The sequence below is a fragment of the Mobula birostris genome, chromosome 29 (assembly GCF_030028105.1).
Source record: "Mobula birostris isolate sMobBir1 chromosome 29, sMobBir1.hap1, whole genome shotgun sequence".
Classification (NCBI taxonomy): domain Eukaryota; kingdom Metazoa; phylum Chordata; class Chondrichthyes; order Myliobatiformes; family Myliobatidae; genus Mobula; species Mobula birostris.
Genome location: NC_092398.1, coordinates 27580023 through 27605506, shown reverse-complemented (window position 1 = coordinate 27605506; position 25484 = coordinate 27580023). Strand labels below are relative to the sequence as shown.

At 51.6% G+C, this 25484-nt stretch overlaps 1 protein-coding gene across 1 annotated transcript in view; it reads left to right on the top strand.

Annotated features, from left to right (window-relative positions):
• Nucleotides 1–17585: 17585 nt before the first annotated feature.
• The window catches only part of LOC140190172 (uncharacterized), a 13856-nt gene continuing 5957 nt past the window's right edge, over nt 17586–25484 (top strand). Inside the window, exons 1-2 of the mRNA XM_072246683.1 lie at nt 17586–17939; nt 20533–20969. Coding sequence (XP_072102784.1) covers nt 17586–17939; nt 20533–20969 — 791 coding nt within the window. The remainder of the gene's footprint in view (nt 17940–20532; nt 20970–25484) is intronic.

Genomic DNA, 25484 nt, shown 5'->3' with positions numbered 1-25484 from the left:
AATGCTGAAATCAAACCTGCACTACCATATTCTTTTGATTTCTCAAGTGCCTTCAATACCATGCAGCCCTCACAGCAGGGGGAAAATCTCCATTCAATGCAGGTTGCCACCTCCATTCTATCCTGGATAATGGACTACCTGACTGGCAGATCGCAGTTAGTGTGGCTTCAGAGCTGTGTCAGACATGGCTATAAGCAGCACTGGGGTCCCTCAAGGAACTACATTGGCTCCCTTCTAGTTTACCCTGTACACCTCTGACTTTAGATACAACACTGAGTCACATCACCTGCAGAAATTCGCTGACGACTCAGCAATAGCTGGGTGTATAACGGGAGGACAGGAGGATGAATACAGGGCCCTGTTGGAGGACTTGGTCAAATGTTGCAAGCTGAGTCATCTGCAGCTCAACATCAGTAACACAGAGAAGATGGTGATGGACTTTAGGAAGACTACGCCTGCACTGTTCCTTGTTTGATGGTTTGGATGTTGATGTGGTGAGGACCTACAAATACCTGGGGATGCACCTGGAGGACAGATTTGAGTGGAGAACCAACACAGAGGCTGTGTACAAGAGGGGCCAGAATCACCTCTACTTCCTGAGGAGACCGAGGTCCTTTGGAGTGCAATGGTGTGCTGGGACAATGGCATCAACACAATAAACACTAGAAAGGCTGGCTCTGTTGTAGGAGTCAAACTGGACACACTGGAGGCTGTGGTAGAATAAAAGACCCTACAGAAAATCCTGGCAATTCCGGACAATGTTTCTACATGCCACCTTGACTGAACAGAGGAACACTTTCAGTAATAGACGAAGACAACTGTGCTGCTCCAAAGAGCACGATATGAGGTCATTCTTACCCTCGGCCAATAAACTCTAGAACGAGTCAACCTGTAGCTGGGGAAGTGATGACCCCTTCCTGTTAGACTGTTTGTGGTAATTTATTTTTTTATTCTTTCTTGCTTCTCTTCTATTATCTGTATATCTGTGCACTTGTAATGCTACTGTGACATTGTAATTTCCTTTGAGATCAATAAAGTATCTACCTATCTATCTATCACTTCTGGCAGCTTATTTCACACTTGCACTAACCTCTGAATGAAGAAGTTCTGCCTCGTTCCCCTTAAATGTTTCACCTTTAACCCATGACCCCTAGTTCTACTCTCACCCAACCTCAGTGGAAAAAACCCTGCTTGTGTTAACCCCTATCTATACACCCCTCATAATTTTGTATACCTCTCAAATCTCCCTCTATTCTCCTATGGGCTAGAGATTAAGACGATAAGATATAGAACAGAATTAGGCTATCTGGCCCATCAAGTTTGGTCCGCCATTCAGTCATGATTGATCCTTTTTTCTATCTCCTCCTCAACCCCAGTTCCTAACCTATTCAACCTTTTCCTTCAATGAGGCAGTGCTAAAACTGAACCACAGAAAACACTGGAACTAGGAGACAAGATTTAAAGTTTCAGTTCTTTTCATCCACAACTGTCTGGAAATATTCACCGTTTCTGCTCCCAGAGACTTTGCCCCACCTGCAAAGTGTTCCTGTTATATTTGACTCTCCAGTATCCAAAATTGGAAAGGGTGATGTATATAGGACTGAATATGTTATATTTGAATGGACATAGTATACAGAATAAAGTAGATTATCTTGAGGCACAGTTGGTTGGCGGGTATGATGTGGGCATCAATGAGTCATGGTTGAAAGATTATAACTGGGAGCTCAACATTTAAGGATGCACATTGTAATGAAAGGATGGGTAGGTAGACAGAAAGGGGGTGGCTCTGTTGGGGAAAAAATGAAATCATATCGTTATAAAGAGGTGACATAGAATCAGAAGATGTGGAATCCCTGTGGGCAGAGTTAAGAAACTTCAAGGGTAAAAAGACTCTGGTGGGAGTTGTATACAGGCCAGGATGTGGGATATAAGCTACAACAGGAGACAGAAAAGGCACGTCAGAAGGGGAGGAGGGAACGTTACAACAACCATGGGGAATTTCAATGCGCAGGTAGGTTGGGAAAATCAGATCAGCGCTGCATCCCAAGAGAGGGAATTTGTAGAAAGCCTAGGAGAGCAGCATGTGGCTTTGCCAACTAGGGGGAAAGCAGTTCTGGATCTGATGTTGTGAAATGAGCCAAATTAGAGATCTGTGAGTTGTGGGCATGCTGTTAGCACCAGAAGCACAACAACATCTGGGGGCTCATACTGTGTTGGTCACCGACACAGACTGTTACGATGTCCATGTGGCAAGTAATGTTTCTCTTTAATCATTAAGGTCACTCCTACATTCCAAAGAGTAAAGACCTAGCCTCTCCCTGTACCTCAGCCCTCTCTTCCTGGCAACATCCTTGTCAAATTTTTTTTTGCGGCTCTTTGTAGTTTGACCACTATGCTAGGTGAGCAAGCCAGTAGACAGGATTAGAAGCGTTGTGTTGGTGTATTGAGTACTGTTCCGACCACCACTCCACAGCAAGGATGTGGCAGCCATAGAGAGAGTCGCCAGGATGTTGTCTGGGTCAGAGGACTGTGGCTATAAGTTCAAAGGAGATTTATTATCAGAGTGCGTGTATGTCACCCTGTGGTTCATTCTCTTGCAGTTATTCACAGTGGAACAAAGAAACACAATACAATGAATGGAAAACTACACACGGACTGACAAGCAACCCAGGTGTAAACGATGACAAACTCTGCAATATTTTTTTTTTAAAGTTCAATAAATAATATTGAGGACATGAGTTGTCGAGTCCTTGTAAGTGAGTTGATACGTTGTGGAATCGGTTCAGAGTTGTGGTGAGTGAGGTTATCGACGCAGGTTCAGGAGCCTGATAGTTGAGGGGTAATAACTGTTCCTGAACCTGGTGGTGTGGGACCTGAGGCTCCTGTACCTCCTTCCCGATGGCAGCAGCGAGAAGAGAGCACGGCCTGGGTGGTGGGGCTTTCTTGTGGCAGTGCTCCTTGTAGAGGTGCTCAATGGTGGGATGGTGGGGAGCGCTTTTCCCTGTGATGAGAAGGAGAGATTGGGTTTGTTCTCACTGGAAGAAAATTGATGGAGGACCTACAATAATGAGGAGCATTGAGGAATATTGTCTTTACCCCATGGAATGGGTTTCTAAAACTAGAAGGCAAAGGTTTAAGCCATGGTGGAAGTGTCAGTGGGGGAGCACTTAGGTAACAGTGACCATAAAAGAGTAAAGATAAACTTTACTTGTCACATGCGTTTTTACAGTACTCTAAAAATGCTTTAGGCACATATACAGTATATAACTCAGGTGCCTGAGACTTTTGCTCAGTACTGTAGTTGTCAGCATGGAGCAGAGAGCGAGCTTGTAAATGTGACAGGAGCAAAAGATGCTGGGAGTAGCGTCTTGAGAAGTGGTGCCAGGGAATGGGGAGAGGGGAGGATGGCATGGGTGCAGACATACCCAGCCCGGAGACACCAGTCAGTTTATTGATCATTACAGTACGTCGCTCTGGTGCTTCCTGCTCCCTCCCCTCTCCCTTCCCCTTTTCCCAACCATGATTCCCCTCTCCCTGTCCCCTTCCCACTCTCAGTCCACAATAAGGTAAGATGAGGTCAAACTTTATTTAAGTTATCGAAGGAAATTATCGATGCAAGGCTGCTCAGTCAGAAATATATACTTTAAAATACAAAATGTAAGCATTGAGGTATGAAAAACAATACAAAATGTGCTTTAAAGAGTAACAGTGCAAAATACAGGTGTGCAATGCAACCAAGTACGTCTATACTTAAAGGGAAGGAGTTGTAGAGTGTTATAGCTGCGGGGAGAAAGGATCTGCTGTGGCGTTCAGTGGTGCTCCTCCGTGGAGTCAGTCTGTTACTAAATGTGTCCCTCTGTCTGTCCAGTGTGTCACGGAGGGGTGAGAGGGATTGTCCCTGATGCTCCGTGCCTTCTGCAGCACCCTCCTCTCAGTCACAACCACCAGGGAGTCCAGTTCCACCCCCAGATGAGAACCCGCCTTCCTGAGGAGCTTATCGATCTTCCTGGCATCAGCAGCTCTCACCCTGCTGCCCCAGCAGACCACAGCGTAGAGCAGATTGCTGGTCACCACTGAGTCCTTAAGACCATAGGAGCCGAATTGGGCCATTCAGCCCATCGAGTCTGCCCTACCATTCCATCACGGCTGATCCCGGATCCCACTCGAACCCCGTACGCCTGCCTTCTCGCCATATCCTGACCGATCAGGAAACGATTTATCAACTTCCACCTTCAATACATACACGGGCTTGGCCTCCACCGCAGTCTGTGGCAGAGCATTCCACAGATTCACTACTTTCTGGCTAAAAAAAGACAAAATCCTCCTTACCTCGTTTCTAGAAGCTTGCCCCTCAATTTTGAGGCTGTGCCCTCTAATTCTGGATACCCCCACCACAGGAAACATCCTCTCCACATCCACCCTGTGTAGTCCCTTCAACATTCAGTAGGTTTCAATGAGATCTCCCTGCATCCTTCTAAATTCCAGTGAGTACAGGCCCAGAGCTGCCAAACACTCCTCATGGTACTGCAGGTGTTGGATGACGAGAGCCTCGTCAGGAAGTACAGTCAGCTCTGCCCCTTCTTGTCCAGTCCAGGTGTCTTCCCAGGTATTTGTAGACCTCCACATCCATTCTGTTGGTGGAGATGTGAACGCAGTTAGTTCTCACCTTCCTGAAGTCCTTCCCCAACTCCTTTGTCTTAGAGATGTTGAGCTGCAGGTGATTCGGCCCACACCCCTCAACAAAGTTGTCCACCACTCTTCTGTACTCAGCCCCTTGACCCCGGCTGCTTCAGCCCGCAGCTGCCGAATCGGCCGAAAGCCTCTGCACGTTGAATCTGAAGTCCGAGGTGTAGACAGTGAGCCGAGGCGACCCGCACCTCGGTCACCCCAGCGCCGAGGGGTCATTCCAACACGTCGACGGCCGCAAGGCGCCCCGGGGCGAGTACTCAGACTGCGCACGGCACAGCCGGCTGGTGGACTCAGAGGCATTTTTAATCCCTCCCTCTCCCAGTGCCGTCCTGCTTCAAATCATCCATCATTGTCCCTGCACCGAATAAAACCAAGGTAACCTGTCTGAACGACTGGCGTCCTGTCGCTCTCACCTCAATAATAAGCAAATGCTTCGGGAGGCTGGTCAAGGATTACATCTGCAGCTTGCTACCACCCACACTGGACCCCCTACAATTCACCTACCGACACAACCGATCAGCAGATGTCGCAATAGCCACAGCTCTACACACTGTCCTTGCACATCTGGAGAAGAGGGATGCTTACGTGAGAATGCTGTTCTTAGACGACAGTTCGGCATTCAACACCATAATTCCCTCCAGGCTCGACAAGGTGCTCGGAGACCTCGGCCTGCACTCTGCCTTGTGCAGCTGGATCCTGAACTTCCTGTCAGATCGCTGGCAGGTGCTAAGAGTGGGCTTCCTCACCTCCACCCCTCTGACTCAACACAGGAACCCTCCCCCCATGGCTGTGTCCCGAGCCCCCTCCTATACTCCCTATACACCCACGACTGTGTTGCCACGCACAACTCCAATCTGCTGATGACACAACATTGAAAGACCTCATTTCCAACAATGATCAGGAAAGGCTACACCCAGACACTGGTGCAAAGAAACAACCTCAATGTTGAAAAAAACAAAGGAGTTGATCGTGGATTACAGGAAGAACAGACACAGGCCAGCCCCAGTTGACATAATGGAACCGTAGCAGAGAGGGGGAGTAGTTTCAAGTCCCTTGGCATACAGATCACCGAGAATCTCACCTGGACTGTACATACCGGCTGTGTGGTAAAAAATGCACAACAGCTCTTTCACTTCAGACGGTTGAAGAAGTTCGGCACGAGTCCCCAAATCCTAAAGACTTTCTACAGGGGCACAACTGAGAGCATCTTGACTGGCTGCATCACTGCCCGGTATGGGAACTGTACTTCCCTCAATCGCAGGGTTCTGCAGAGAGTGGTGTGGACAGCCCAGCGCATCTGTAGTTGTGAACTTACCATGATTCAGGAGATTTGCAAAGATAGGTGCGTAAAAAGGGCCCGAAGGATCACTAGGGACCCGAGTCACCCCAACCACAAACTGTTCCAGCTGCTTCCATCTGGTAAACAAAAAGCCAGGACCAACAGGGACAGCTTCTTTCACCAGGCCATTAGATTTATCAATACACATTGATCTGATTGTGTGTCTGACTGTACATGCATGTGTACAAAACAGTTCTGTGTACAGTCTTAGTGTTTGGGCAATACCTCCCTCATTTCCCTTCGTTATTGCTTGTACATAGCGATGGAGATGCAACATAAAGATTTTTACTCCTGCATGTAGTGAGATGAATGTAAGAAATGAAATAAATTCTAATTCTAAACAGGTAGGGGGACAGGACAGTCCCCTGAGGTGCCCCCGTGCTGCCAACCACAGTATCTCATGCACAGCTCTGCAATCTCTTGCATTGTGGCCACCTGGACGGGCAGTCTGTAATCCAGGACACTAGTGGAGCGTCCACCTGCTCCTCGGTGAGCCTACTCCTGAGTAAAGCAGGCCGCGTGGGGTTAAAAGCGCTGGAGAAATCGAAGAACATTTGAAGATGCACACAGCTGAGTTGCACACACCTTGTGTACCCCATCCGGGCCCACAGCCCTGCCTGGGTGAGGTCTGCTGTGCTCGCTCCTTCCCTGCTCAGCAGTGACAGTCCGTGTGTCTGTGGTTGTGGCTCTCCGGTGTCCTTAGACAGAGACGGAGGGCGAGGGGTGAGAGAAGAGGAGCTGGGGAGGGGGGATGTGGGACAGAAGCCTCGTCATCAAACCTGTTGAAAATTTCAATGCCCTGTCCCAGTCCCCTTCAATCACCCGGTCCCGGTCTCTGGTCTTTAAGCAGTATCTGGTTATTTGCTGCTCCACAGACCCGTGTGGGGTCTAGGTGTCCTTGTTCATCAGTCACTGAAAGTAAGCATGCAGGTACAGCAGGCAGTGAAGAAAGCTAATGGCATGTTGGCCTTCATAACAAGGGGAGTTGAGTATAGGAGCAAAGAGGTCCTTCTGAAGTTGTACAGGGCCCTGGTGAGACCCGACCTGGAGTATTGTGCACAGTTTTGGTCTCCAAATTTGAGGAAGGACATTCTTGCTATTGAGGGAGTGCAGCATAGGTTCACAAGGTTAATTTCCGAGATGGCGGGACTGTCATATGTTGAAAGATTGGAGCGACTGGGCTTGTATACTCTGGAATTTAGAAGGATGAGAGGGGTTCTGATTGAAACATATAAGATTATTAAGGGATTAGACTTGCTGGGGACAAGAAACGTGTTCCCGATGTTGGGGGAGTCCAGAACCAGAGGCAACAATTTAAGAATGAGTGGTAGGCCATTTAGAACAGAGTTGAGGAAAAACTTTTTCACACAGAGGGTTGTGGTTCTGTGGAATGCTCTGCCTCAGAAGGCAGTGGAGGCCAATTCTCTGGATTCTTTCAAGAAAGAGTTAGATAGAGCTCTTAAAGATAGCGGAGTGAAGGGATATGGGGAGAAGGCCGGAAAAGGGTACTGATTGTGGATGATCAGCCATGATCACAGTGAATGGTGGTGCTGCAAAGGTCTTAGGCTCCCTTGCTCTATATTCGTGCCTGAGACTTTTGCGCAGGACTTTATGTCAATGACCAGCACAAACCAGAGGAGTCGCTGGGGACCAGCCCACACATGTCACCACACTTCCGGCGCCGACATCGTATGCCTGTGGCTCATTGATCCCAACCCGCACGTCTTTGGACTGTGGGGGGAAACAAGAGCACCCAGAGGAAACCCCGGCAGTCACGGGGAGAACGTACACATTCCTTGCAGGCCGCGGCGGAGACTGAATCGCGACGCTGGCGCAGTACAGAGTTACGCCTGGTTTATACTTCTGCGTTAACTAGACGCCGTAACCTACGCAAGTGACCTACGCGCGTTGTGAGCATTTATACTTGTGCGTTCGTATGTCTGCGTCGCTCTGCAATTCGCGCACGTCACGCATGCGCACTCATCTGCCTGCGCAAGGCTTCATGGTCATGGTAGTCTTTCACGGGGTAAGCAAGTTTAAAGCGAGCGTCTTTCTTCATAAAAGCGAAATGTGTCCTCCATAATTTCGGGGGTCTGTAAAGCTTTATGGAAAGCATTGCAGCCAAAGTTCCCTCCCTGCCCTTCAGTCGCCCAATGGGGAGCTATTGCAGAGTAGGAGGAAATACGATGCTACCAGGCGGACCAGTCACAGTTGTTGCGGCGACGGGAGAGGTGCGCGTCGCAGCAACGCAGGCTCTGGCGTAGGGTTCCGCGTCGGCTTTGTATAGGGTTTCCGGCGACGCGTATACGCTGAAGTATAAATCAGGCTTCACGCTAACCGCCACATAGGAGACGGGAGCAGAATTTGGCCATTCACCCCAACTGGTTCATTGCTGTTTTTGCTTTCAGCCCCACTCTCTCTGTAGCCCTGAACCCCCACCCGCTCTTACCATTCAAGAGGCTATCAATCAATCTCTGCCTCAGATACTCCCTGTGAGTCGGCCTCTCCGGTAAGGAGTTCCAAGGTTTGATTTGGACTGAATCAATTCATTCTCTGGCTAAAGAAGTTCCTCCTGTCAACGGTTACGGGGTGGGGTTGGCAGGAGAACAGGGTTGAGGGCGATAATAAATCAGCCGTGATCAAATGACACAGCAGATTCAATGGGCCGAATGGCCTGTCTGCCAGTATGCCTTGAGGTCTTCTGGAATCTTTTCTGCAGCTTCTCCAGGTCACAGGCATCCTTTGTACAGCAGGTGACCAAAACCGCGCATAATACTCCAAGTGCGGTCTCACCAAGACTTGTACAGTCCCAATGAGGAGTACCCAGACCCTGATCGATGAAGCCCGGTGCGCCAGGCACCACCTTCACCTCTCTGTCCACTTGTGTCACTGCGCGAGGCCCCAGCCTTTCGGACGTATCCCGTCGAAGGGTGCTTTTCTCATTCGGTGCCATTGTTCACAGTCCCCTCCTGCGTGACAGGCTCCGTTCGACCACCAAGCCGGTCCCGTGGTCAGTTATTGACTGCAGGGTGGCAGACTGGGCGATGGTCTTGTCGAGGTGTATAAAATCAGGGATGTAAATTGGGTGAAGACACACGCTTCCTTCCCCAGAGCTGGGGAATCGAGATGGAGTGGATGTGGATGGGATGTTTCTTATCGTGGGGGAGTCCAGGACCAGAGGGCACAGCCTCCGAATAAAAGGTTGTCCTTTAGAACGGAGGTGAGGAGGAATATCTGTAGCCAGACACAGACCGCCAGATCATTTGGGTAATACAGTATTTAAGGTGGCCTGTGATGATAGGTAGTTAATTAGTAAGGACGTCCAAAGTTGTGGGGAGAAGGCTAATAAGATCAGCTATGTCTGAGTGGGCAGAGCAGATTCGATGGGCTGAATGACCAAGCTGGCAGGCACAGGTTTAAGTGGAAAGATAAAATAGGAACTAGAGGGGTAATTGTTTTTTTTTAACGTTGAGTGGAATGTATATGGACCGAGCTGCCTGAGGAAGTGAGAGGCAGGTACACTAACAGGGTTTAAAAGATATTTGGACAGGCGGATGAATAAAGATTGGCTTTATTCGTCACACGTGTGATGAAACATTTGGTGAGGTACATCCTTTCCGTTGACAAGGGTTGCGCTGGGGGGCCACGTCAGTGCCCACCACTCACTAACACTAACCCGCACGCCTCCGGAATGAGGGACGAAACACACGTGGTGGAGGAAACTCGCAGATGGCAGCGGCAATTGAACCCCCATCTCACTTCGCCACCGGGGCAGGAACGCTGTCGAGGGATCGGTGTCAAAAGTGGGCAAATGGGACTTGCTCGGCTGGTTGGCATGGAGTAGATGGGCCGAAGGGTATGACTCTGCCCTCTGGTTGGGCCAAGGGCATCGAGTTGGAAAGACCACTCTCAGGCTGGCACCCAGTGCATTTGGTGCTTGAAGGGGTCGTTCCCTCCCCTGGGGCTCCCACCTCGCTGTGCGCAGTCCTGTGCCCCTTATCTGAGAAACCATGAGCTGGCGCAGCGGAAAGTCCAAAGGTGGTCCATGAGAATGAAAGGGTTAACGTTTGAGGAGCATTTGATCCCGGGTCTGTACTCGCTGGAGTACAGAAGAATGTAAGTGAGGGTGAGGGCGATATCTCATTGAAACCTATCGGATGCTGGAGGCCCGAGATAAGGTGGTTCCCTCGAGCTGTTATAGCCAGGGGTGGTGTCGGGGACAAGCTCCAATTAAGTGCTCCCGACGGCGTGCGTCTCAAACAGCCTCTGACAAGCAAGTCCAGCTCCTGGCCTTCAAGTGTGGCTTAGCTACTAAGCCCGGTGGAACCGTTTCTACCAACAGGAAAGGGGGCAAAGGCGGGATACTGGCACCTTAAAACCAGTCACTTCAGGCAGAAGGGGCTCGTCATAGTCATACTTTATTGATCCCCGGGGAAATTGGTTTTCGTTACAGTTGCACCATAAATAATAAATAGTAATAGAACCATAAATAGTTAAATAGTAATATGTAAATTATTGCAGGAAATAAGTCCAGGACCAGCCTATCGGCTCAGGGTGTCTGACCCTCCAAGGGAGGAGTTGTAAAGTTTGATGGCCACAGGCAGGAATGACTTTCTGTGACGCTCTGTGCTGCACCTCGGAGGACTGAGTCTCTGGCTGAATGTACTCCTGTGCCCACCCAGTACATTATGTAGTGGATGGGAGACATTGTCCAAGATGGCATGCAACTTAGACAGCATCCTCTTTTCAGACACCACCATCAGAGAGTCAAGCCGTGGTTGGCAGCTCATCTAGGAGAAGGAAAACTCCGATCTCAAACCTCCACTGCCTTGTGGTTATACCCACTCATGGGAGAGGCTTCAGGAGTAAACCCCGAGGGAAAAATCCGGAGCTGGAGTCCCTGAGGCAGCCCTACATTGAGTTCAACGCAAACTGGCATCTCCTGCAATGCTGCTGGTACCAAACTGTATTGGTCTCTGCCGTTCCTTTGGGTTCTTCAGCAGCGTGGAGAGGGGGAGCTTGCTACAGGGGCAACAGCTCGCTCTCTGTATCGTACTACCCAGGCTTGTGTGTCACATAGACAGCTAAAATGGCAACCTCTATGATCGACTTTGACCAACGGAGGGTCTCAATAGGTAGAGTGGGTGTGGAGAAGGTGTTTACCATGGTGGGGGTGGAGTCCAGGACCAGAGGGCACAGCCTCAGAATAGAGGGACATCCCTTAAGAACAGAGATGAGGAGGAATTTATTTAGCCAGAGGGCAGTGAATCTGTGGAATTCATTGCCATAGGTGGCTGGGGACACCAAATCATTGGGTATATTTAAAGCAGAGGTTGGTAAGTAAAGGTGTCAAAGATTCCGGGGGGAAAGCAGGAGGGTGGGTTTGAGAGGGCAGGTAAATCGGCCTAATTCTGTTGTAATGTCTGATGGTCTTGTGATGTCAGCAGAGGCCCCGCCCCCCTGTGATGTCACGGTCAGGCGCTGGAAGGCGGGGGCGACAGTTGCTCTGTTAACGACAGGCGTCCAGACGAAGCCCAGGTCTGGAGAGGCTGTGCAAGGTCACTCGACCAGGGGGACAAGGTGACGTGCGTCGGACACGGTCGAGGGGCCGGAATCTGTCGGCACGGGTTTGTACAGATCGGCAACAGGCCCTTCGGCCCGCCATGAAAGCTCTACCTCTCTCTGCATTCATCCCACTTACCCGCATTCGGTCATGGTCACACATGACAGCAGCACAGAAACAGGCCCATCTTGTCCCAGGCGACCTGGGAAGTCGTATCAGGCAGTTTGGTGAGGCCTAATTTGGAGTAATGAGCACAATTCTAGTCACCTGCCTGCAGGACAAATTGAAAGAGTACACAGAAAATTCACAAAGATGTTGCCGGGCCTTCATTGCCACAGGCAGCTGTGGAGGCCAGGTTGTTGGGTATATTTAAGGCAGAGGTTGATAGGTTCTTGATTGGTCAGGGTATGAAGGGAAACAAGGAGGAGGCAGGAGATTGGGGTTGAGAGAGAAATAGTTTAGCCATGATGAAATGGTGGAGCAGACTCGATGGGCCAAATGGCCTAATTTTGCTCTTATATCTTATGGGCTTGAGGACCTGAGTTATAGGGGAAGGTTGAATAGATTCGAGTTGGTGAGTGGCCAAGTGGTTAAGGCATCTAGTGATCTGAAGGTCGCTAGTTCGAGCCTCAGCCAAGGCAACGTGTTGTGTCCTTGAGCAAGGCACTTAATCACACATTGCTCTGTAATGACACCGGTGCCAAGCTGTATGGGTCCTAATGCCCTTCCCTTGGACAACATCGGTGACATGGAGAGGGCAGACTTGCAGCATGGGCAACTGCCGGTCTTCCACACAACCTTGCCCAGGCCTATGGCCTGGAAACCTTCCAAGGCACAAATCCATGGTCTCACGAGACTAACGGATACCTATCTATCTATCTGAATAGATTAGGACTTATTCTCTGGAGGGTAGGAAACTGAGGGGGAGATTTGACACAGCTATACAACATTTTCCACCGAGACTACAACTAGAGGTCAGAGGTTAAGGATGGAAAGTGAAGTATTTAAGGCGAACCTGGGCTGGGGTGGTGGGGGGTGGGGGAGCTTCTTCGCTCAGAGTGTTGAAAGAGCTGCCAGCGGAAGTGGTAGATGGCCACAGTCTTTTCCCCAGGGTAGGGGAGGTCTGAAACCATTGGGTTAGAGGTTTCAAATGAGAAGGGCACCTCACCCCCCCTTCCCCCTTCTGCCCTCTCTCTCCCTGCTCGCCCTCTCATTTCCTCTGCCTCTGCTTCACACCCTCCCCTTCCCTTCTTCGCTCCTTCCATCTGCCCACTGCCACCTCCTCCTGTCCTGCACCCACTCTCATTCCCCTTCCCTCCCCTTTCCGCTCCATCCCCTCCCTCTTTCTGTAACCCTCCCTCCTTCACTCTCTCCCCTCCACCCTCCCTATCTCTTTTCTCCTCCATCCTCGCCGTCCCCCTGCCCCCTCCCGCTGCATTGAAAGTGATGTGTTCAGTGATGGGGAGGGTTTTACCTGAGACGGACTGGGCTGTGTTAACCACTCTCTGTAGACTTTTCCATTCCTGGGCATTGGTGTTCCCATACCAGGCTGTGATACAGCCAGTCAGGATACTCTCCACTGTGCATCTGTAGAAGTTTGTCAAAGTTCTGAGAAAATTGAGGTGCTGCTGTGCCTTGTTTGTGATGGTACCTTATATGCTGGACCAGGTTCTCAGCAGGTCAGGCAGCGCCTATGGTGAGAAATAACACTTCCTCTGTTATTACTTGGTTGGTGTCATGACAACCACCTTTCCCTCGATGTCAGCTAAACAAAAGAGCTGATCCGGTGATTTCCAGAGTCTGCAGGTTCTCTTTGGGGTCCAAGGACGAGTTGATAACGTTACTTCACGATTGTTTATTTAAAGTTTAAAATTAAAGGGACAGCCGCAGGAGATGAGCCGAAACCAAGGGCTAAGAACCCATATATATTGAGTTAAGGCAACTTCCTGAGATAAGGGAGGGCCAATTATCAGACACACATAGAGAACATGTTTAACACTCAGCCAATGATAAACGTAAGGTGATAAACTGTTATGTAGCTGTTCTTTCGTTATCCCACCAGCAGGTGGAGCCTTACACCACATATTGTGAAAAATGCAAGTTAGAAATTCAAAGTTCAGGAAGTAAATGTTATTATCAAATTTTATTATTGTCACCATATACAACCGTGAGATTCACCTTCCTACGCGACGACTCGGCAAATCTAGATAATAGTGACTTTAACAGGATCAATGAAAGATCAACCAGAGTGCAGAAGACAACAAACTGCAAACACAAATATAAATAAATAGCAATAAATAACGAGAATATGAGATAATCGGTCATGGGAACATCTCAATCATGGGGCAAGTGAGTGTAGTTATCCCCTTTAGTTCAAGAGTCTGATGGTTGAGGGGTAGTAACTGTTCCTGAACCTGATGGTGTGAGTAAGGCTGTCGTACCTTCTTCCCAATGGCAGAAAGTTATACACTAGTCAAACTACAAATTCAGTCTTGCTAAAAGTTCACTAATTCAATACCTTATTAAAAGCATAAAGAACAGCCCATTCCTCTACTGACTGCAGGAGAAAGTTCACGTGCTCCTGTCTACATTGACAGTGTTGAGGTCAAGAGCTTCAAATTCACAGGCGTGGACTTCAGCAACAGCCTGACCTGGTCCGACCACGGCCAAGAAACACTTCTACTTCCTCAGGAAATTCGGCGCACCCCAGTCAATCCTTGCCATCGATGTGCCAAAGAGGGTGTCCAATCCCATGGATCCCGGCTCGGTACGGCAACTGCTTGGCCCGTCACTGCGAGAAGCCACAGAGAGTTGTGGACACGGCTCAGCTCATCACAGGAAGCAACCTGAAAGAGGCTTCCCTTCCTCCACCATCAACTCTGCTCTCAAACGCATCTCCCCTATTTCACGCACATCTGCTCTCACTCCATTCTCCCGTCACTCCACTAGGAATAGGGTTCCCCTGGTCCTCACCTACCACCCCACCAGCCTCCGGGTCCAACATATTATTCTACGTAACTTCCGCCACCCCCAACGGGATCCCACCACTAAGCACATCTTTCCCTCCCCCCCTCTCTGCATTCCGCAGGGGTCGCTCCCTACACGACTCCCTTGTCCATTCGTCCCCACCCCATCCCTCCCCAATGATCTCCCTCCTGGCACTTATCCTTGTAAGCGGAACAAGTGCTACACATGCCCTTACACTTCCTCCCTTACCACCATTCAGGGCCCCAGACAGTCCTTCCAGGTGAGGCAACACTTCACCTGTGAGTTGGCTGGGGTGATATACTGCATCTGGTGCTCCTGATGTGGCTTTCTATAAATTGGCGAGACCCGATGCAGACTGGGAGATTGTTTTGCTGATCACCTACGCTCTGTCCTCCAGAGAAAGCAGGATCTCCCAGTGGCCACACATTTTAATTCCATATCCCATTCCCATTCTGATATGTCTATCCACGGCCTCCTCTACTGTGAAGATGAAGCCACACTCAGGTTGGAGGAACAACACTTTATATTCTGTCTGGGTAGCCTCCAACCTGATGGCATGAACATTGACTTCTCTAACTTCCACTAAATGCCCCACCTCCCCCTCGTATCCCATCCGTTATTTATTTATATACACACATTCTTTCTCTCTCTCCTTTTTCTCCCTCTGTCCCTCTGACTATACCCCTTGCCCATCCTCTGGGTTCCCCCCCTCCCCCTTTTCCTTCTCGCTAGGCCTCCTGTCCCATGATCCTCTCATATCCCTTTTGCCAATCACCTGTCCAGCTCTTGGCTCCATCCCTCCCCCTCCTGTCTTCTCCTATCATTTTGGATCTTCCCCTCCCCCTCCCACTTTCAAATCTCTTACTAACTCTTCCTTCAGTTAGTTCTGTTGAAGGGTCTCGGCCCGAAACGTCGACTATACCTCTTCCTAGAGATGCTGCCTGGCCTGCTGCATTCACCAGCAACTTTGATGCGTGTTGCTTGAATTTCCAGCATCTGCAGAATTCCTCCTGTTTGCCCTCTGTGGACTCTGTCTACATTTCTTGCAGCCTCAGTAAAGCAGCCAGCAAAATGAAAACCCACCCTGGACATTAGAATATAGAAATCTACAGCACATTACAGGTCCTTCTGCCCACAATGTTGTGCTGACCATGTAACCTACTCTAGAAACCGCCTAGAATTTCCTACCGCACAGCCCTCTATTTTTCTAAGCTCCTTGTCCCTATTTAAGAGACTGTTAAGAGACCCTATTGTATCCGCTTCCACCGCCGCTGCCAGCAGTGCGTTCCACACACCCACCACTCTCTGTGTGAAGAATTTCCCTCTGACCTACTTCCAAGCACCTTAAAACTCTGCCCCCTCATGTTAGCCATTTCAGCCCTGGGAAAAAGCCTCTGGCTCTCCACACGATCAATGCCTCTCATCATCTTATACACCTCTATCAGGTCACCTCCCATCCTCTGTCACTCCAAGGAGAAAAGGCCAAGTTCACTCAACCTCTTCTCATAAGGCCTGCTCCCCAATCCAGGCAACATCCTTGTAAATCTCCTCTGCACTCTCACTATAGTATCCACATCCTTCCTGTAGTGAGGTGACCAGAACTGAACACAGTACTCCAAGTGGGGTCTAACCAAGGTCTTATATAGCTGCAACATTACTTCATGGCTATTGAACTCAATCCCACGGTTGATGAAAGATATCACACCATACGCCTTCTTAGCAACACTGTAAGCCTGCGCAGCAGCTTTGAATGTCCCATGGACATGGACTCCAAGATCTCACTGAACCTCCACACTACCAAGAGTCTTACCATTAATATTATATTCTGTCTTCAAATTTGACCTACCAGAATGAAACATCTCACACTTATCTGGGTTGAACTCCATCTGCCACTTCTCAGCCCAGTTCTGCATCCTATCCATGTCCCGTTGTAGCCATTGATAACCCTTCAGACTATTCACAACTTTTGTGTCATCAGCAAACTTACTCACCCATCCCTCTACTTCCTCATCCAGGTCATTTATAAAAATCACAAAGAGGAGGGGTCCCAGATCAGATCCCCGCGGAACATCGCTGGTCACAGTCCTCCACGCAGAATACAAACCATCTACGGCCACCCTTTGCCTTCTGTGGGCAAGCCAATTCTGGATCCTTCCTGCGAGCATACTCAGCCAGTCTATAGAGTAGTATAGAGTAGTAACTACAACAGGATCAATGAAAGATCAACCAGAGTGCAGAAGACAACAAACTGCACAAATGCAAATGTAAATAAATAGCAATAAATAATAAGAACGTGAGGTAAAGGTCTCCTTGGATCCCATGACTTTCTGAATGAGCCTCGCATGGGGAACTTATCAAATGCCTTAGTGAAATCAGTATACATTACATCCACTGCTCTGTCTTCATCAGTATGTTTTGTTACATCCTCAAAGATTCAATCAGGTTCATAAGGCTTGGCCTGCCCTTGACAAAGCCAGGTTGACGATCCCTAATCAGATTATGCCTCTCCAAATGCTCACTTCTCCCCCTCTCCCATCGGGCAGAAAGCCTGAGAGCACATTCCTCAGGCTCAAGGGCAGGTTCTACCCCGCTGTTATCAGACCCTAGTGTGATAAATTGGACATTTGACCTCACAATCTACCTCATCGTGACCTTGCACCTTATAGTTGGCCTGCACTGCACCTTCTCTGTAGCTGTCATTTGTTCTACTCTGTTCTAACTCAACGATCTGTAGACCAAAATGCAGGATCTGCCACTATCTTAGTACGTGACACTAATAATCCAATCCCAAATCTGATCCTCAGCTCTCAGCGGGACGGGAAGGAGGAGTGGAGGGGAATCGATACCTTGCTCTTATCCCCTGAGCAATGAGCAAGCGTGTGCTGGAGAGGGGAGAGAAGAACCTGTTGGGGACCCAGAAGGTTGAGATAGAGGTGGACAGCAGTGCACGAAGCCCAGAGGAGAAGACGCCCTCCTAGCCGGGACACCACGTCGCCCCGTCCCAGGATGTCCCAAGGAACAAGAAGACACCTGACCCCTAACCTCTCCCAGCGCGGCTTCCAGGAGACTCTCGGTGAGTCTGCCCGCCAGCGACTCGTCCCCGCGGCCGGGACCCCTGCCGACCCTGGGCTGGCGGGGTCGGGGCAGGAGAGGCCCCGGCTGGGAGACCACCGAGGCTCCCTCCTCCCTCCGCCAGACGGGGGTAGTGCTGCCCAGGGGAACACGCGGCAGCACTACGACGAGGTCTCCATCAAGGTGGAGAGTCCAGCGGAAGGGGAGGACCTGTCCGCCGAGGGCAAGCCCAGGACTGAACCCGGGCATCGCTTCACCTTCCACAGCAGGGCATCGAAGAAGAAGAAGGTAAGGGTGTATGTGGCTGGAAGGGGGCTTTTTCCTGTCAGGGAAGTGGGCTTGGGGTTAGTCAGGAATGGGAGATACCTCCCTCCGCCCCGGGCAATCAGGGAGCACCCTTTTATTTCAGCAACACAGCACAGAATACGCCCTTTGGGCTACCCTGGCCTGATGACCTCTGTTTCACCCCAACCTAATCACAGGACATCTTATAACGGCCAGTTATCCTACATGGGTGGCAGGGTGGAGATACGTCTCTGCCAAAGGAGGTGTAAGGTGCTCCTTCCCTCCGCTAGTCTGCAGGTCACCCTTGGGCAAGGTGTAGCACCTGCTTAGCCCCCCGATCAGGGTCAAGTAAGGCCATGGGAGCAGGGGGTGGATGGTTGTACGAGCAGCCGGTGCAGTTCACAAGTCCTGGTTATGTGACCACTGACACCAGAAGAGATTAGCCCATTAGCCCAGAAGAAGACAACGGCAAACCCCTTCTGTAGAAAAATTTGCCAAGAACAATCATGGTCATAGAAAGACCATGATCGCCCACGTCATACGACATGGCGCATAATGATGATGTCATATGACACAGCACATAATGATGATGAATTAAACTACCCAGTATGCCTTTGGACTGTGGGAGGTAACCAGAGCACTGGGAGGAAAGCCACAATATTCCACAGGATGGCGCCGGAATTGAACTCTGACGTCCCGCCCCGTAGTAGTGTTGTGCCAACCACTACACTGTGGCACCCGACCCTGTCCCTAATCACCTTCCCCGAGTGTAGGTTAGGACAGAAAGAGAGAGAGAGGGAGGAATTAGGGTCCCTCAGCTATTGCCCCTCTCCCTCCCTCCCCCCAATCCTCAGATGTCTCCATGCACCCAAGGGTTCACACCACTGCCCCAGAAGAGGGCCCCAGTTCCCTGTCACCTGGTTCACCCCACATTGGATGGGTGGGTGGGGGAAAATAGGACACAGACCCTTTGCTCTCCTCCCCCACTCCCCGCAGGATGGGGGAGGGGCTGGGTACAGCAGGATCCCACGAGAGGAGGTGGGGGGGCGAGGGGGAGAGGTTGGCTGCTCTCAGCAATGGGTGGTGCTGGAGGGGAGAAGGCCGGGTCTGTGGGGCAGGGAGAGGGGTGACACGCCCACCCCCGTCAACTAGTCCCAACCTCAGATCGCGGGGGCTGTGGGGCAAATTCCCCCCTCCCCAAAACATCTGCCCTCCTCTCCACCCCCGCCCCCCGAACCTCCGCGATGCTGCAGATCCCACCGAGCCTCATCGTCGCACTCCTCCCCCTCCATCTCGTCCTCCACCCTCCCGTGAGGTGGAGGGGCAATCCCCTGAGGAACAGGATTTCTCTCAGGCTGGGGCTTTGGTCACTGGTTACGGTCCACGTTTCACCGGGCCCTCCCACACGAGTGACTGGAGCCCCCTGGGTTCAGAGAGCCGGGCCGGGTGGGAGATTGGATCAGGACCAGGGTGACATTTTCTCTCTCTCGATCTCTCTCCTCCCCCTTCGTCTCCCCCCACCCCTGCACCCACCTTGCTCTCTCCCTTCCCCACCCCTCCCTCCCTTCTGACATTTCCACCCCGGCCCATCAAATCCTTGCCGCCCACACACCGACCCCACAAACCCTTCCTCTCTTCATACTTTCCCCTTTAAACTTACTGCCCACCCAAAATACCCTTACCGTTATTCCTTCCCCACCCTCTCCCTCAACCCCTCCCCATCCCTTCCTCCTGTTACACACCTCCCTCCCTCAACCCCTCCCCCACTCCTTCACCCTCCCCTGTCACACACCTCTCTCCCCTCCCTCAATCCCTCCCTGTCCCCCACCTCTTCTCCTTCCTCAAACACCTTCCTCCTTCTCCCTCCCTCAAACACGTCCCTCCATCTCCCTCGCTCAACCCCACTCCTTCTCCCTCCTGTCACTCACGTCCCTCCATCTCCCTCCCTCCTCCCCTCTCCTTCAATTCGTCCCCACCCCTTCTCCCTCCTGTCACTCACCTCTCTCCCCCTCCCCGTCCCCACCCCTTCTCCCTCCTCAAATGCCTCCCTCCATCAACCCCCCCCACTCCTTCTCCCTCCCCTGTCACACACCTCTCCCCACCCCCACCCCTCCTCCCTCAATCCCTCCCATCCACCATCCCTTCTCCCTCCCTCCTCCCCTGCCTCAATTCCTCCCCACTCCTCCCTCCCGTCACACACCTCCCTCCCTCCTCCTCCTCCTCTCCCTCAATTCCTCCCCACCCCTTCTCCCTCCTGTCACACACCTCTCTCCCTCCTCCTCTTCTCCCTCAATTCCTCCCCACCCCTTCTCCCTCCTGTCACACACCTCCCTCCCTCCTCCTCCTCTCCCTCAATTCCTCCCCACCCCTTCTCCCTCCTCAAATGCCTCCCTCATCCCCTTCCTCAACCCCTCCCCCACTCCTCCCTCCCGTCACACACCTCTCCCCACCCCTCCTCCCTCAATCCCTCCCCGTCCACCACTCCTTCTCCCTCCCTCAAACACCTCCCTCCTCCCCCTCTCCCTCAATTCCTCCCCACTCCTTCTCCCTCCCGTCACACACCTCCCTCCCTCCTCCCCCTCTCCCTCATCCGCAGCCCCTCCAGGCCGCCCCCCTTGGGCAGACGGAGCCCAGGACCCCCAGACTGCCCTCCCTCGCCGATGGTGAGCCGGAGAGGCCGGAGGCCTCGGGGCCCAGGACGCAGCTGCTGACCCAGCCTGAGCGGCCGGACAGCCCGCGGCCCCAGCGGGAGGGCTCGGAGGTGACCAGCGACGCGGAGCCCCTCCGCTCCAGCCCCCGCCCCCAGGCCGAGACCCCGGACTGGCTGAGGCCCGAGGACATCTCGGCCGAGGCCAGCAACGACTCCAGCTGGCTGACCGACCGGGAGAGCCTGCTGACCCCCTCCGTCCTGGAGGAGCTGGCCGCGCTGCGGGACGCCCAGCGGAGCCTGGAGCTGAGCGTGCTGGGCGTGGTTGAACGCCACCAGCGGGGACTCGCCGCCCTGGAGGAGCTGCTGCAGGAGGAGAGGCAGCGGTAGGTACCGGCTCTGCCGTGGGTGGCGGCTTCGGGCACGGCGCACGTTAGAGAGCCGGACAAACTTGGGTTGTTGCGCGTCCGTCTGATGGTGGAATCATGAGCCGGGAAGAGGGAAGACGGTCTTTTTCCCAAAGGATTAGTCTTCACCTCTTTTCCACCTCTCCCTCCCCCGCTTCTCACTTCATTCTCACTCCCTCCCCCGCCTCTCACTTCATTCTCCCTCCCCCGCTTCTCACTTCATTCTCACTCCCTCCCCCGCCTCTCACTTCATTCTCCCTCCCCCGCTTCTCACTTCATTCTCCCTCCCTCACTTCTCACTTCATTCTCCCTCCCTCCCCTCGCTTCTCACTTCATTCTCACTCCCTCCCCCGCTTCTCACTTCATTCTCCCTCCCCCGCTTCTCACTTCATTCTCCCTCCCTCACTTCTCACTTCATTCTCCCTCCCCCGCTTCTCACTTCATTCTCCCTCCCTCACTTCTCACTTCATTCTCCCTCCCTCCCCCGCTTCTCACTTCATTCTCCCTCCCCCGCTTCTCACTTCATTCTCACTCCCTCCCCCGCTTCTCACTTCATTCTCCCTCCCTCCCCCGCTTCTCACTTCATTCTCCCTCCCTCACTTCTCACTTCATTCTCCCTCCCTCCCCCGCTTCTCACTTCATTCTCCCTCCCTCCCTCGCTTCTCACTTCATTCTCCCTCCCTCACTTCTCACTTCATTCTCCCTCCCTCCCCCGCTTCTCACTTCATTCTCCCTCCCCCGCTTCTCACTTCATTCTCACTCCCTCCCCCGCTTCTCACTTCATTCTCCCTCCCCCGCTTCTCACTTCATTCTCCCTCCCTCACTTCTCACTTCATTCTCCCTCCCTCCCCTCGCTTCTCACTTCATTCTCCCTCCCTCACTTCTCACTTCATTCTCCCTCCCTCCCCTCGCTTCTCACTTCATTCTCCCTCCCTCACTTCTCACTTCATTCTCCCTCCCTCCCTCACTTCTCACTTCATTCTCCCTCCCTCCCTCACTTCTCACTTCATTCTCCCTCCCTCACTTCTCACTTTATTCTCCCTCCCTCACTTCTCACTTCATTCTCCCTACCTCCCTCGCTTCTCACTTCATTCTCCCTACCTCCCTCGCTTCTCACTTCATTCTCCCTACCTCCCTCGCTTCTCACTTCATTCTCCCTCCCCCCACTTCTCACTTCATTCTCCCTCCATCCCCTTGCTTCTCACTTCATTCTCCCTACCTCTCTCACTTCTCACTTCATTCTCCCTACCTCCCCTCACTTCATTCTCCCTACCTCCCCCTCACTTCTCACTTCATTCTCCCTACCTCCCTCGCTTCTCACTTCATTCTCCCTCCCTCCCTCACTTCTCACTTCATTCTCCCTACCTCCCCCTCGCTGCTCACTTCATTCTCCCTACCTCCCCTCGCTTCTCACTTCATTCTCCCTCCCTCTCTCATTTCTCACTTCATTCTCCCTACCTCCCCCTCGCTTCTCACTTCATTCTCCCTACCTCCCCTCACTTCTCACTTCATTCTCCCTACCTTCCCTCACTTCTCACTTCATTCTCCCTCCCTCCCTCACTTCTCACTTCATTCTCCCTACCTTCCCCCTCACCTGGTTTCACCTGCCATCTTCCAGCTTCTCCTCCTCTCCCGTTCTCCCCCCCCCCCCACCTTCTTATTCTGGCTGCTTCCCTCCTCCCCTTCCAGTCCTGGAGAAGGGTCGCGGCCCGAAACGTCGACTGTTTATTCATCTCCGTAGACGCTGCCCGACCTTCCGAGTTCCTCCACCAGTTTGTGTGCATTGCTCTGGATTTCCAGCGTCTACAGAACCTCTTGTGTTTCATTCCCGACGCAGGGTCTTGACCCGAAATATCGATAGTCTCCCTCAACCCCTCCACCATTCCTTCTCCCTCCCCTGTCACACACCTGTCTCCCCCTCCCCATCCCCCATCCCTTCTCACTCCCTCAAACACTTCCCTCCATCTCCCTCCCCCCACCCAAGCGCGGTTAGCACGGCGTTTTACGGTACCAGTTCCTGCCACTGTCTGAGAGGAGTTTGTACGTTCTCCCCGCGACCGCGTGGGTTTCCTCCGGGTGCTCTGGTTTCCTCCCACAGTCCCGTGATTAGGCTAGGGTTGAATTGGGGAATTCTTGGGCAGCTCGGCTCGAAGGGTCGATTCCACACTACATCTCAACAAAGGAACAGTTATTACCCCTCGATCATCAGGCTCTTGAACCAGAGGGGATAACTTCACTTGCCCCATCGTTAAAATGTTCCCACAACCTGTAGACTCACTTCCAAAGGCTCCTCATCTCGTGTTCTGATACTTATTGTTTATTTATTTATTTTGGCTTTTCTGCAGTTATTGTCTTTTGCACACTGGTTGAATGCCCAGGTTGGGCGGTCTATCATTGATTCTGTTCTGGTTGTTATTCTACTTTGGATTTATTGAGTATGCCCACAAGAAAATGATTCTCAGGGTTGTATATGTGTACGTTGGTAATCTTGCTCACCAACCACAGTTTCAAAGTTCAAAGTAACTTTATTGGCAAAGGACTGAGCGGTATAACAAGCAATTGGAGACATGGGCAAAGAGATGGCCGGTTTGGGATTGGTTTAATATTGTCACCTGTATCAAGGTACAGTGAAAATCTTCTCTCGCAGAAGATCAGATCAGTACACAGTGCATCGAGGTAAAGCAGTAACGATGCAGAATGCAGAATGAAGTGTAACAGTTACAGAGGAAGTGCAGGGCAGGTAGACAATAAGGTGTAAGGTAGATTGTAACGTCAAGATATTATTGCATTGCGGAGCCATTCTTTCATTTATTTACATATGTATCTATTTACATAGTGTGGGCACGTGGCCAAGTGGTTAAGGCATTGGACTAGCGACCTGAAGGTCGTGAGTTCGAGCCCCAGCCGAGGGAACGTGTTGTGTCCTTGAGCAAGGCACTTAATCACACATTGCTCTGCGACGACACTGGTGCCAAGCTGTATGGGTCCTAATGCCCTTACCTTAACATCAGTGTCGTGGAGAGGGGAGACTTGCAGCATGGGCAACTGCTGGTCTTCCATACAACCTTGCCCAGGCCTGCGCTCTGGAGAGTGAAGACTTTCCAGGCGTAGATCCATGGTCTCGCAAGACTAATGGATGCCTTAGTAGTATTTACACACGGATGGATGTATCGATTCAGATACAATGCGGAACCTGCTTTTCCAGCCCTTTGACTGCGCCACCCACAACCCCTGGTTTAACCCTCACCTAATCGCGAGACAATTTACAAAGACCAATTGACCTACTGACTGGTACGCCTTTGGACTGTGGGAGGAAATGGGAGCACCCGGAGGAAACCCACGCGGTCACGGGGAGAACGTACAAACTCCTCACGGACAGCGGCGGGGATTTGAGTGCTGTGTAACATCAGCATAGAAGCTGTCCTTGATCCCAGTGCGACGGGTCGACGGGGCCAGGCGGTGAGCTTTCCTGTCTGAGGAGCCTGCATGGTCGGACTAGGGGAGGTTATTGGAGATGTTCACAATGACAGCCTTCTAGAACAAGTGCAAAGGGTTGTGTCTTGGAAGTCAAACGTAAGGGGAAATTATGTGGTGAATGGCAGATGCAGATTCATCCAGAATGATCCTGGGAATGAAAGGGTTAAGGTATGAGGAGCATTTGATGACTGTGGGCCTGGCGGGGGTTGGGGTAGAGAATATCATTGGAATCTACTGAATATTGAAAGGCTGAGATAGGGTGGACATGGAGAGGGTGTTTCCTATAGTGGGAGAGTCCAGGACCAGAGGGAACAGACCGAGAATAGAGGGACGTCCCTTTAGAACATGGATGAGGAGGAATTCCTTTAGCCAGAGGGTGGGGAATCTGTGGAATTCATTACCACAGATGGCTGTGGAGGCCGAGTCATTGGGTGTGTTTAAAGCGGAGGTTGATGGGTTCCTGATTGGTAAGGACATCAAAGGTTACGGGGAGAAGGGTGGAGAATGGAGTTGAGAGGGATAATAAATCAGCCATACTGGAATGGTGGAGTATATTCAACGGGCCGAATGGCCTAATTCTGCTCCTGTGTCTTATGGGCATGGAGTCGTCATTGAGAAGAGGCCCTTCGGCCCGACTGGGCATGGCAAGCCAATCCATCCAGCTTGTTGTTGGACTTTGGGAGGTCCAGTGCAAGGGTAGGAAGTGACTGGGCCCTCGTGGACATGGAGGTACAGGGGGATCTCGGGGTGCAAGTCTGCTGCTCCCTGAAAGCGGAAAAAATAATTAGTCAAGGTGGTAAATGAGGCCTGTGGCATGCTCGCCTTCATTGGTTTAGAAACTAGGTGTAAAGGTCAGAGGTTAAGTTCAAGTCTAATTATCATGAATACTGCCGAACGAAACAGCATTCCTCTGCGCTAAGGAGCGCAGCAGAAGGCACACAAGGTAGCAAGCATAGCCACACACAAAAAAAATATATATTTGTATCCCAAATCCCTGAGTGACATATTCCGCAAATT